At 47.2% G+C, this 13,066-nt stretch overlaps 1 protein-coding gene across 2 annotated transcripts in view; it reads left to right on the forward strand.

Moving 5' to 3' along the window:
• RXRG (retinoid X receptor gamma) overlaps window positions 1–13,066 on the forward strand; it is a 43,472-nt gene that overhangs the window by 24,131 nt on the left and 6,275 nt on the right. For both annotated transcript variants that reach the window (XM_036113587.2, XM_036113588.2), the window contains 6 exons: window positions 1,264–1,408; window positions 3,619–3,798; window positions 9,701–9,861; window positions 9,990–10,119; window positions 11,191–11,323; window positions 12,543–12,634. In XM_036113587.2, the coding sequence (XP_035969480.1) occupies window positions 1,264–1,408; window positions 3,619–3,798; window positions 9,701–9,861; window positions 9,990–10,119; window positions 11,191–11,323; window positions 12,543–12,634 (841 nt within the window). The remainder of the gene's footprint in view (window positions 1–1,263; window positions 1,409–3,618; window positions 3,799–9,700; window positions 9,862–9,989; window positions 10,120–11,190; window positions 11,324–12,542; window positions 12,635–13,066) is intronic.

Consider the following 13,066-nt stretch of genomic DNA (forward strand, 5'->3'; position numbering starts at 1 on the left):
TAGGTTTTCTGTCTCCCTTCACAGCGCCTAGAAGGTTGAGCTGTGCCCATGGGCACTCACAATTTCTGCTAATTGGACGACGTAGTCATATGTATTGACGATTTCTTTGATGAATACAGAGCACTAAGCAGCGGCTTCTCGGTAATCTGCCCGAGCCCTGGGAGACATGGAGGTGGTGGTGGTGAGAAGCCAATGTGACCTTGGGACAAGACTGAGGACAGGGATGCACACGTTCGTTTCTTCAGCCATTCGGGCACACCAACTCCCTACCTCGTGCCAGGACCACGTCGGACACGGGGAAGACAAAGCAGACAGTCCCCGGCTGTACGGATTTTCCAGTTTCACAGGAAGATGGCCCGTTCCTTACTTACGGTCAAGTTCAAAACCATGATCTGGGACTTTCTACCCAACTTTGGTGCTACTGCAATGATTTGGGCATTTGGTTTAGCATCCTCTGTGGGCTTGCTGAGATGACCTTCTCTTCCATTTTACTGTGAACTCCTTAAGAGTGCATTTTTAGACCTCACCTTTGTACCCCAGAGCCTGGCACAGTGCCTGCAGGGTGAGCACTCAGTGAGTGTCTGTTGATTGACTCAGTGAATGGATTTGCATTTTTTTGCTTGGCTCTCTTGGAGTCTAAGTCTTTTGCCTGAGAGCCGTAGCTCCTCTTGGAGCACTGCTGAATAGACAGTCAGTCGTTATTACAAAATCTAAAAACATACAACTGACTTGTCCTAAGTGGGTCTTAAGTGTGTCCAGGGTGGATTTCCAGCTCTAATGAAACACATGAGTAAAACAGTAATTCTGATAATGTGTTGTGATGTTTGACTTAGGTGTTGGTGTCTAGAAATGATTTAGTTCCTCTGTGTCACTTTTTTCCTTCCCTTAAATTCATATCCCCCAACAGGCAGTTTTGGATACTCCGTACTTAGAAAGTCTTTCTTTTTTTTTTTTTTTAAAGATTTTATTTATTTATTTGACAGAGTGAGAGATAGCGAGAGCAGGAACACAAACAGGGGGAGTGGGAGAGGGAGAAGCAGGCTTCCTGCCTAGCAGGGAGCCCGATGTGGGACTCGATCCCAGGACCCTGGGATCATGACCTGAGCCGAAGGCAGACGCTTAACGACTGAGCCACCCAGGTGCCCAGAAACTATTTCTTGAAATAGATTTTTTTTTTTTCCGCGAGGATACTCCTATTGCTTTCCATCTCAGGCGTTGGGTCTACCCTGGTTCCATGTTTACTTGTATTGTTTTCCCTTGCAGCTAAATGAGGTCAACAGTGTCAGCATTTCAGAGGACATCAAGCCCTTACCAGGGCTTCCTGGGATTGGAAGCATGAACTACCCATCAACCAGCCCCGGATCTCTGGTGAAGCATATCTGTGCCATCTGTGGGGACAGATCCTCAGGTACATGTGGAAGCAGACGCCACTCTCGGGGGTCCCGTCCAGTGAGGGTCCCAGAGATGGTGCCTGTTCCCTGCTCACCTGGCTACTTTGTACCCAATGGAAGAAAAAGAGCCTTTTAGGGCCCAGTGTGGGGCCCAGGCTGTAAATTTCTGTCACTGGATTCATAGCCTGAAATCTGGATGAATTTTAAATATGAGTTCACTTTTAAGGATTGGATTTATAGGAAGCATTTCAGAAACACGTCTTTGGAGTTACTGTGCTGCATACCGTGTATGTGGGATAGTGAAGCTGTTGTAATTAGCAAGTATCTCTTTAATTTTTTTTTTAAAAATATTTTTTTATAATTCTAAAAATATTGTCCCAGTGTAGGAAATGTCCCAGTGTAGGAAAGAACTAGAAAAGCACAAAAGAAAACTAAAAATATTATCTGTAATGTTCCCGACAAAGATAAAGACTTTACTATTTTAGCATATTTCTTTCTACAACATTCTAGGTTTTTAACATGTTTTCATGGGTAGAAATCAGTGTGTTTTCACAGATTTCATCTTTTCTGATCCTCTTCTATTTTTGCCCAAATGATTTCTTTCCTGACTTCTCCTTCCTCTCCCTCACCCCCAATCCCACCACTTTTGAGGACATGAGAATCTCTGTTTTGATGAATGAGAAGATGGGGAAGGTTCTTTTCTATGGCTGTCATGGTAGTCGACTGAGGATTCCTCATCTTCCTGTTGTCACCAAAGCCACTGCAAAATTCACTCCATCGAAAGTTCCTGGTGCCTGGAACTGACTTCGCTATGTGGCTGTTGTTTGCTTGCTCTCACAAAGTGGTTGCCAAATTGTGCGGACTTGGCCATTGCCATAGTAACAGAAGGCCGGCCACACCCAAGCAGAGTTTCCTCTTCTATGGCTTGTTTGAAAGTCTGGAAGGTTCACTCAAAAATGGGAGAGTCATGGGAATGACATGGAGGTACCATGTTTCTCAAAGACAAATACTTCAGAGTTGAGAGCATTAGGATTTTGAGGTCCAAGATAAAATCCTGTACTTATTATTGCTATGCATTCAGTGGATTGGTGTGGTCAACTGATTAAGCTCAGACTGGCTTCATCAGGCAGGCTATCTGGAGCCATCATTTTTTCTTAGGGTGGCTTCCTCTGACATGTCAGCTCTTGGGATGCAAATTTGTATGTTGACTAGTTCTCAAGGACTTCTTCACATTCACTTTTATATCAGCCTAAATATAACTGAAGTAGAAAGTAATGTCAGGTCTACAGCTCAACAGCATCACATATTACACTGAAGAATTAGAGGTAAATATATTTCAAATGATCTGCTTCCTTCTATTTTCCAAGTCCCACCTTCAGTTCAGTTGAGCACTGCTGCCTGGTGTGTAGATTTGAGAAGGGCTGCTTAGAAGCAGGGCTGTGACTGATTCTTGGTGCCCGTGTCCAGTGAGTGTGGAGGCTCTCTTGACACAAATTAGCCATCCGTGGCTGGGCTCATTGAAAACTGTGTGGAACATGTAATAAAGACAATGAAACATGTAACAGAATATTCTAGACCAAGCAAAACCACCTTCTCTCAGATCTTTATGTTACAAGACTGCACGTCCTTTTATGCTCTAAAGATCATATACCAATTTATTTCTCCAACAGGCAAGAGCATCTAGAAAATCCATAACTCAGGTTGCCGTTCCTAGTCTGTGGTGAAAGAGAATACTTCTCAATGGGGCTCCCATGTCTTTGGGCCTCAATTATGGGGAAATAGTAGTGAAGCTGAGGTTTTTATTTTTTTTTTCCTGCTAGATACTACATAGCAAGCATAAATATTTTTATTTATTATGTATACTAATGTCTTGAATGGAGACAGAACATTTTGCTTAACTAAACACAAGAGTTGCCTTAATAAAATAAATGTAAACAAAATCTTGGGTCAGGACTTTTCTAATCGTGCTCTCTGGAACTGGCGATTCCGGGGGCGGCGGGGCGGGGGGGGGGGGGAGAGACACGAGGAAGGGCATATTTACTCTGCCTTCGTTTGGTCCCTGTGATCAAGCCTGCCTTCTCCGCTGGCTGCTCTTTGCGGCACATCCTGGTGCCCAGGTGATGTGCCAGGGCCCCCCGGGGGAAAGCCAAGGGGGCGCTTGTGAGTGAAAGAGCCAAATAAACCCGAGGACGGTCTCTGCAGTGTTAACTTTTGTTCTTGTGAGCAGGAAAGCACTACGGCGTGTACAGTTGTGAAGGCTGCAAAGGCTTCTTCAAGAGAACCATAAGGAAAGACCTTGTGTACACCTGCCGCGATAACAAAGACTGCCTCATTGACAAGCGCCAAAGGAATCGGTGTCAGTACTGCCGCTACCAGAAGTGCCTGGTGATGGGCATGAAGAGGGAAGGTGAGGCCCCGCCCCGCCCTCGGGACCTCCCGAGGATCGCGGTTGTGTGACCCTGCCCTCGGCAGTGGGTGCCCCAGAGCAAAGAGAGCAGGCGCGCCTTCCTCCCCCGTGCTCAGTCTTCTCTCCCGGAGCTTAGGGGATGGTCCGCACACTGGACCCTCTCCCTGGCTCTTCCGTGAGCCAGGCAGCAAGTCTCAGGAGCTGGTGTCCCGGTCCCGGGGCACCACCCCACAAATGGATCATTCGGATCATTCGACTGCCTTTCTGCGCGGAGCAGACTCCTCGCCTCTAATTCTCGTGGGGGGAAACCTGCTGGTTTGAGTCGTCTCTCTGGGCTTTTATAACCTTGGGCTGCTACAGATCTGAGATTGGTGTATTCCGTGGTCTTGGGCGGGGGAGGAGTATTGGCTTTATCAGTAATCAGAGGTAGCCTTCTCATTCAGAGAGACCATTGTGGTACATTTTTAGAACATTATGTCTTTCAGTTTACAGCGTGGCTTCGCTGGGTTGTTATAGAGAGAAAAAAAAAATCTATAAGTGCTTTCTGTTCATTTAGAAAATCGAAAAATCTTTCTGTTAAATAACAAATAAATCGAATTGGGCAGTTGATTAACTCGTGAACTCAAGAAAGGACATAACGTAAAAGGTCCGTCTTACTAGATTTCAGAGTGAGGAAGTCCTGCCTCTCTCCAGGAAATAGGAGCGAGGCATTTAGTCAGCCCCAGGTGAAACTCCTCATTCTCCATGAACTTCTTTTCTCTGGGGAGAGGGGAGGCCGACTGAAAGGATCAATGAAGAAAAGGTTCTTGGAGCCCCTCCTAGGAGAGAATGCTACCAAGAAGGAAAAAATGGACATTCTTAGCAATTCTGAGATGGATGGAGGTGGCCCTTCAGAATAATTTAATAGCACTCATTGTTCTACAGTGGAGGAAACCGTGTGGATTGGTGAAGTGAGTTTTCCAAGGTCCCACAGGTAGGTGATGAGCCGAGAGTGGGTCTTCTTCCTCCCAGATCAGAGCCCATCTGGAGCCTCCCCTCCTGCCAGGGTGTGGAGGTGCTTTGGAACGAGGATGGCCCTCACTCTGTTATCTGACAGAAATCTCAAGTTGGCAGACCCAAACCTGGGCTCCTGATGATCTGCCCTCCCAGCCTGTTCATCACGCAGTCTTCCCGTCTTCCCCATTTTAGGAAATAGCCTTTTTTTTCTTTTTTTTTTTACAGTTGCTCAGATGAAAAACCACTGGGCTCCTCTTTCTTTCATATACCACATTCAGTGGGTGAGGAAATCCTGTCTCTCCCTCAGAATATGTCCAGAATCTTTCCATGTCTCATGACTTTCATGCTACCAGCATAAGCCACTGCTACCTTCTGTAATAATCCACACAGGCTCCTAAGAACTCCCCCTGCTTCCATCTTTGTCTTCCTACACTCTCCAAGAGCAACCAGTGAGGCTTTGAACAAGTGGCTCCGGTCAAACCCTTCCTGCTCCAGAATGCTCCAGCCCCTTCCCTTCTTACTCAGAGAAAAGGCAAAACCCTGGTTATGAATTCAAGGTTGTGCATGGTCTGACTGTCCTGTGTCTGTCTGGTCCAGCCTTGCTGGTCTCTGTTGGGCCACCAGGAGTTTTGCACTTACTGTCTCTCTTGGAGTGAAGAGGGCTTGGAATGCCCACTTCCCAGGTGCCCGCATGGCTCCCTTCTCTTCCTTCAGACCTTTACTCAACTGTCAACTTCTAGGTAAAGCCTCGCTTGTCTACGGCATCTAGAATTGCATCAGGCACCCCGGGTGCTTCGTGGTCTCTTTTCCGCAGGGTTTATCACCATGTCTAACATACTTATTTTGTTTACTGTCTGTCTCCACCAAGGCAAGGATTTTTTCTGCTTCCCCCCCACCCTGCTATATCACCAGTGACTAGCACATAGTAGGCATTTAATATAAAATTGCTGAATGAATGGGTGAGTGGTTTAAACTGAATATTGGAATCAAAAGTTTTAGTCATGCAGGAGCTCCTAAAAGGACTCATTCACTCGTGCACCAAGTATTAACTGAGTGCCTGCTTCATGCTCATGTCATTCTTGCTGTCAAGGAGTCAATGATCTTATCCATCGGAACATGTGATGTGGTGGAGACTGTCTTCTCTTCACCAAGATAGAACTGATGCTCTGTAGGGCTTCTGCCACCATGATGGTCAAACGTAAAATTAATGACCCCAAAGAATGTCTCCCATCAGCAAGAGCATGATGGCTGTGGGGGTCATTTTTGTCTCTCAGGACAGATGAGATAAGTTTCAGGATGACTTGGAAAAATAATCATTTTCCTTCTGCAGGTGAGATTGAACTAAAGGCAGGTGAAATGCTTCCGTCAGCCAAGCAGCCATGTTTGCTGCTCACCATCTGTCTCTCAAACCTCAGCCCCAACAGCCCTCGGCTCCGTTACCGTCAGAGGGTTGGCGCACAAAGGGCAGGAAGCGTGGCTCTTTCATGAAAGAAAAAGTCAGTCAGATGGGAGCATGTGAATTCTAAGGGCCTGGGCAGTCCTTCCTTTAAACCTGGCATTGTTCTGACACTTTGATGGAGAAGTGTCTAGTTTTGGCTTCTGCTTTTTTGAAAAGAATGTGGAGAAATGGGAGTGATGAAAAGTGGAGTAGTAAAAATTCAGAGGGGAAAGGGGCTCTTAGAGAAATTTCGAAAGGAATTGGTACTATTTACCCTGATGAAGAGTAGGCAAAAGAGCGAATGGGTCCCTGGTATCACTATAGGAAGGGCCACTTCCAGAAAGCTGCTCGGCAGCCTTTCCTTCATCACTCTCATTTCTGACCTCAATTTACAGAATCGGGGGCTCAGGTTGGACACTGCCTTGAGGACAAGAATAACAAAAATCTGGAACAGTTAACTGAGAGAAACTATTGAATCGATACTTCTGGAAGAGTTGAACAGATAGAAAAGGAGGGACGTGAGGATGGACTCAGAATGTATCTGTCGGGAGCTAGGGGCCAAGACCCATTGCCTTTTCAGGATACGTAGTGGTGAAGCTGGAATGGACATTTGCTATTCTCGGATGTAACACATTCGTTTCCTGAAAGAAGACACAAAGGTCCTGAGAGCCTAGGGACTTGACTAAGCTTACTGAGCAAGCTAATGACAGAGCTGATATAGGACCGGGACCCTCTGACTTCAAGCTACCAAATAACCCTCAGGGGTCTTGGGGAAGTCTATTTCCATGATTTCTGGTCATTTACTAGAGTTTGGATAGTTAGATAATGGATATTTTTGAGGGAATTCAGGGGGCTGCATTTGACATCCCTCTTGAGCCCCGTGTGGTCTTTATTAGTACAACCAGCCCAGAACCTCGAGGCGCTACAGAGGGCTGAGGGGTGGGCTTAGAAATCTGTCAGCCCAGGTCTGCATGTTGGCTCCATCTTTTCTTAGTGCTGGGACCTCTGGCAGGTTACATAACTACTCTGTGGCTCATAGTACTTGAGAGGGTTATTGTGGGGATTCAACGAAGTGCAATCTATGTAAAGTGTTGAGCATAATTCCTGACACAGAGAAAAAAACACTCCATAAATTTTGGCTATTATAGTGCATGTACAATAAATGTATGTTGGGCTAATGGATAAAATTCTGTTAGAAGGCAGGAGTTTGTACGATTTTATTTATTTATTTATTTATTTATTTATTTATTTATTTGAAGGCTTTATTTACTTATTAGAGAATGAGTAGGGGAGAGGGAGAAGCAGACTCCCTGCTGAGCAGGGAGCCCGACACAAGGCTCGATCCCAGGACCCCAAGATCATGACCTGAGCCGAAGGCAGACGCTTAACCGACTGAGCCACCCACGGGCCCCAAGTTTGGTACTGTTTTAGGTCACCCAGTGTCCCCTGGCTATATCCCAAATGTGTGTAGTATGGTAGCTCAGAATGTCTGCCACATAGAAGATTTCCCCCAGCAACAGATACATGATTCGTCTAATATGACAGTAAGATTTATGGCACAAAGAGAAGAGAGGAATAGCAAAGGATCACTCGATTAAATGGCAAGATTGGAATTAGAATCTACTTTCCGGAAGCCAAGGTTATTTTCTTTGAAGCTTGAAGGTTATTCTCCTTCCATGTTACAAATCTGTAGAAGAAATCAATTGAGGACCATAAAGGAAACTTAACTTAGTTTGCTTCTCCCCATCTTTTAAAATCAAGACAAATGGAAGCCTATTAACCTACATTAAGACAATTAATACAAGAAGCACTCAACTTTAACCAGTCAATCCAGCTGATAATAAAAATACATATGGTCATGTTTGTATGCCATCAGTGGGTGAAGACTAACAGAGTGGTCCAGAAGGAAGGATGAGGGAGGAAGAAAAACAAGGAGAGGGAGGAAGAGGTCCAAAGTGGAGATGGAGAGAGGACCAGACAGAAGTTCAGGAGCACAAACAGAGACAAAGGGAAGGGAAAACTACCTTTTTGGGATCTTTTTATAATTATTTCATTTAATCTTCCCCAAACAACCTCACTCAAGTATGGTAATCCCCACTTTACATTAGGGAAACTGAGGCTGAGTGGGCTGAGTCATATGTTCAATGTCCTTTAGCTAGGAAGTGGTAGAGCCCATTTTGAAAAAGACTTCTTGGACTCCAAAGTACATGACTTTTGCTCTCCTCTTTCCTAATTTGTCTTTATTCTCTCTCCCTTCTGTTTCTTCTTTTTGTCACTGCCCTGCTTTATTCTCTTTATTCCATGTTTCCCTCTACTCCTTCCTTCTGACCCTCTCGCCCTCCGTCCCAACCACTGAATATCATTCTCATCTTGAGGTGTCTTCGGGTGTCTCTCCTGGAGACTTTGGATGTGAGTTGTGTTTTTCCAGTCATACCCTTCTCTGACCTACCTTGACAGGTCACTGACATCACTTGTGTGACAAACTGGATGCCCAGCATGTGGTTCCAGTTCATCCTGCAGCCTTTGTGCCTCATTATCCCTTCAAGATCCAGATTAGTCACCTGCTTAGAGGATAATTTTTTTGATTCTTGGGATTTAAAAAAAAAAGTATACCAATATTGAATTTTGCCCCATAATGCTGGGAATAGGAAGATGGAAACCACAGCTTTCTGGATTATGGAAACTAACCCAACAGAGAATGTTTGTCAACAGAGAGGACAGAATTGGGAAGGGGGTCTGCCTGACCTCCTCACGTATAGACCCTTAGGGCTCTGAGGGTTAGAATGAACTTCGGTGAAAACCCTAAGGGTGGAGGGGCAGAGATCATTCCAGCCCACACCTCTGCCTGTGTACCCTTCCCCACCCCCAAAATCAGCTGCTGACTCTGAGATGTCATCTAGGTGACATTCCTCCACCTCTTCACTTACTAAATACCTTCATGGCTCCCTGAAGATCTTCCCTGACAAGTTGGATCAGGTGATGTTGTGTTCAGGCTGGAGCATTAGGGGCAGACCTAATGGGACGTGAATGCCAAGCATGATGCATAGGATCTGACAGAGGGAATTTTCGAAGTAATGCGATTGCCACTTAACCATTGCATGCCCACAGTTCATTAGAGGGAGCAGCTAGAGGTAAAACACAGGAGACTCTCCTTGAAAGACCAAGGAAGAAGTGGCTCCTTAAAAGAGAGGGCAGGATCAGAGGTTCTTAAAATTTGAAATGCAAACTCCTTAGACTCCTCCATAATGAACCAGGAAGGATACGGACTAAAGAGCCCACAGGTGTACACGTGCATAAGCAAATCACTTTGCTTGCTGTGTTTCATCTGTCAACATTACGACATCTCTGATCGGGGACCATGAGGATGCCCATTTTACAGATGAGGCAGTGGAAGCTCCGGTAGGTAACCCGCTTTGCCACAGTTGTCCTGGGCATGTGGTGACATCTGCATGTCTTCCTGTGTACCAGCTGTGCAAGAAGAAAGGCAGAGGAGCCGGGAGCGGGCCGAGAGTGAGGCAGAATGTGCTGGTAGTGGCCATGACGATATGCCTGTGGAGAGGATTCTAGAAGCTGAACTTGCTGTCGAACCAAAGACAGAATCCTACGGTGATATGAACCTGGAGAACTCGGTATGTGGTCTGAGACCTCCATCCACCTCCCACTCCTTGGCGGGGCTGGAGATGGGAAAGGGGTGTGCTAGAGTCCTGGAGCCTGCCCCTCACAGCGCTTTGTTTTTTGTTTTTTTGTTTTTTTTAAGACAAATGACCCTGTCACCAACATATGCCATGCTGCTGATAAGCAGCTTTTCACTCTTGTTGAATGGGCGAAGCGCATCCCCCACTTCTCTGACCTCACCTTGGAGGACCAGGTCATTCTGCTCCGGGCAGGTAAAGGACATCGGGGTTTGTTTTTTTCTTGGGACAATCACTTGGGCTGCCATTTTGAAATTACCCTTGGGATCCTAAGTCAAGTCAGCTGATGAAGCTGTGACCCGTCTGAGCTGTGTGCCATGGTGATGACAGGATAACCCTAGTCAGAGTTGTTCTTTTTCTGTTAATTATAGGCTCTTACATTTGGGTGGCTTCTCCTCCACAACTTTTATTCCCAAGTGAAACATTGTTAGTGGAGGGTGAGGCTCTTCTTCCATGCAAATTTTACCGTGGTTTTATAATTTGCGTTTAATTTTCAAAGACAGTTAAGTCAATTTTATCGAGGGCAGTCTAAAGCAGTGCCTCCTTGTTATCATACTCTCGGGAAATAGAGGAATTCCCATTTCACAGATGAGGTAAGAGAAGCCAGAGGTTGTCTGCTCAAGGTCATTTATCCAGGGTCCCTTCCTACGCTAAGGTTCTGTGTGCTGTATGCTGTCTTGGCTTCCATTTCCGGGACATTGTGCAGGGGACACATGCCACCCCTCCTCTTGGTGACCAGGCCAGCAGGGAGATTTCGTGAAGACTGGCTGAGTGTTGGGAGCCAGACGCTCATTTCATCCCTGTGAGACAATGAGCAGGCTCTGAGTGTTGACCGGAAGCTCCGTGCTGTGCTGAGCGCTGCCAGGCAACACCAAAGAAGTAAAACTGGGTTGTCAGGTCCTGGGGGCAGAGGCTGCGAGGTGTACTCCCTCGCTTTATCCACCAGGGCAGCTAACACGTTGACTGTTACCTGTTCAATGTTCAGTTCATAGGTGTTGACTGGAGGAAAAAGTCCTTATCCACAAGCTGCCATTCTGAGCTGTACTGGGGAGACGGTGGGGGATGTGCAGGGCCATGAGTCAGGGGCCCCCAGTCTTACCCTGTTTCTTCACTAATTAGCTGTGTTGTCTGGAGCTGGTTTTTAACCTCCCTGCATTTCTGATTCTGCTTTTGTTCCATGCGGGTCACAATACATGCCCTGGATGATCATCAGTGAAGCAAGAATGTGGTCAGTTTTCCCTCAAGGCCTCCTTCTTCTCCCTGCAGGGTGGAATGAGCTGCTGATTGCCTCCTTCTCCCACCGCTCCGTCTCTGTGCAGGATGGCATTCTCCTGGCCACGGGCTTACACGTCCACCGGAGCAGTGCCCACAGTGCTGGGGTGGGCTCCATCTTTGACAGGTGGCTCTCTTCTGCTTCCAGTGTGTGTGTGTGTGTGTGTGTGTGTGTGTGTGAGTGTGTGGGCCTGGGGGTAGTGCTGGGATGCAGGACAGACCACCCTAACAGCTGCATGGGGCAAGAAGCAGAGACCATGAAATACACGCGAACAGACCCCTGGGGAATGACAGGTGGATTACAAGAACATTTGGAACGACTTGATGGAGCCTGTCAGGGACCAGCAGAGTTGCTGGGCAGAAGGGAGAACCTGTTATCTCCAGAGGTCTCCAAAGGAGGGACTGGATCATGGACATTACCTCGAAGGTTTGGTGGGGGAGGTTGAACTGCTTATCATAGGGGGCCGGGCTAGGGACAAGCAGCCAGGATCTGACTTGAGGCAGGAGGGATGAGCTGAGGTTTTTGCTGGACTCTGTAGCAGGATCTCTGGGGAAGGTCTGCAGCAGGAGCAGACCTACCTCAGTCAGGCGGCCGCAGCCTCGCTCTGGGATTCTCTGTCTTAAGTGGCATGAAAGGAAAATGAAGGCATGTGATTTAAAGAGATGAATGAAACGAGGAGGGGTGAGTGACTTGGGACAAAGGATGGAGAGCTGGTAAAGAGGAGGCTAGGGTTGAAAATAGCCTCTCTGTCTGGAGCCAGGGCCCCATGGCCCCTTTCCATTTCCACGAAAAATGATCTTCCAGGCCATGTGCATGTCCACGCAAGGTGTCTCTGCTCCCTCCCTGCCCTTTCCTGCTGCACGGTCCACGCAGAGACCAATGTGGTTTTTGGCTGACTCAGCCCTCTTTGTGACCCCTGGAGATTTCTACCCTGTCTCTGGATGCTGCCCTCTGCCCTCTTCCTCCAGACATGCCACACCCTCGCCCTGCTTTGCCTGTTGCATTTCTAAATCCTCTAGGCTGCCTTCCCAGCCCTCCCAGCAGAGTGTCCAGCCCCCCCCCCCGCCCCCCTGCTGCTTCCCCCTGGGTGTTCCCTTGGACTTGGCTCCTGGCATTTGTTGGCTTTATGTTGCTACCTATTGTTTCCATGTCTGTTTCTTCAATTAAACGGTGAGCTCCTTGAGATCAGGGACGGCATCCTATTCATCTCTGTGCCCCTAGTACCTGACGCATCATCTGGAAAATGGGGTGGGTGCATAAGAAGTCTTGGTTGCATTCATTGTATCAGCCCTTGGCCTGGGACTCATGGTTTTCTCATTGCCTCTCATTGTTTTCCTGTGAACAGAGTCCTGACTGAGCTGGTCTCCAAAATGAAAGACATGCAGATGGACAAGTCAGAGCTGGGGTGCCTGCGAGCCATCGTGCTGTTTAACCCAGGTGATGTGCAGTGGTTAGCCCTCCTCTGTGCTTGGCCTCCAAGCTCTGACATCCTCTGGTCCTCTAGCTCAGCCGAGACGAGGCAGGGCCGAGGAACCTGTCCTTGGCGAAGGCGGGAAGCTGATTCTTCATGGTTTCTACTCCTAGTGCCATCTTGAAAGCATCTCGAATGGGCGTGGAGTGTGCATATTTGGGGGCAGGTGGGGGAGACGAGAGAGGATAGCGGCCTCTAGGGTCATGGTGAAGGAGGTGGTAAAAAGTGGTCAGATTCTACATATAGTTTTAGGCAAAGCCAATGGGATTTGCTGATAGATTAGAGATAGTGTGTGAAAAGCAGTGTTAAATGCAATTCTCAGCACGTTCTGTTTCATTTTCTTGAGTAATTGGAAAGACGGAGTTTTATTTGCTGAGATGGGGGTCCTAAGGGTGAGT

Source organism: Halichoerus grypus, chromosome 7 (assembly GCF_964656455.1).
Source record: "Halichoerus grypus chromosome 7, mHalGry1.hap1.1, whole genome shotgun sequence".
NCBI lineage: Eukaryota > Metazoa > Chordata > Mammalia > Carnivora > Phocidae > Halichoerus > Halichoerus grypus.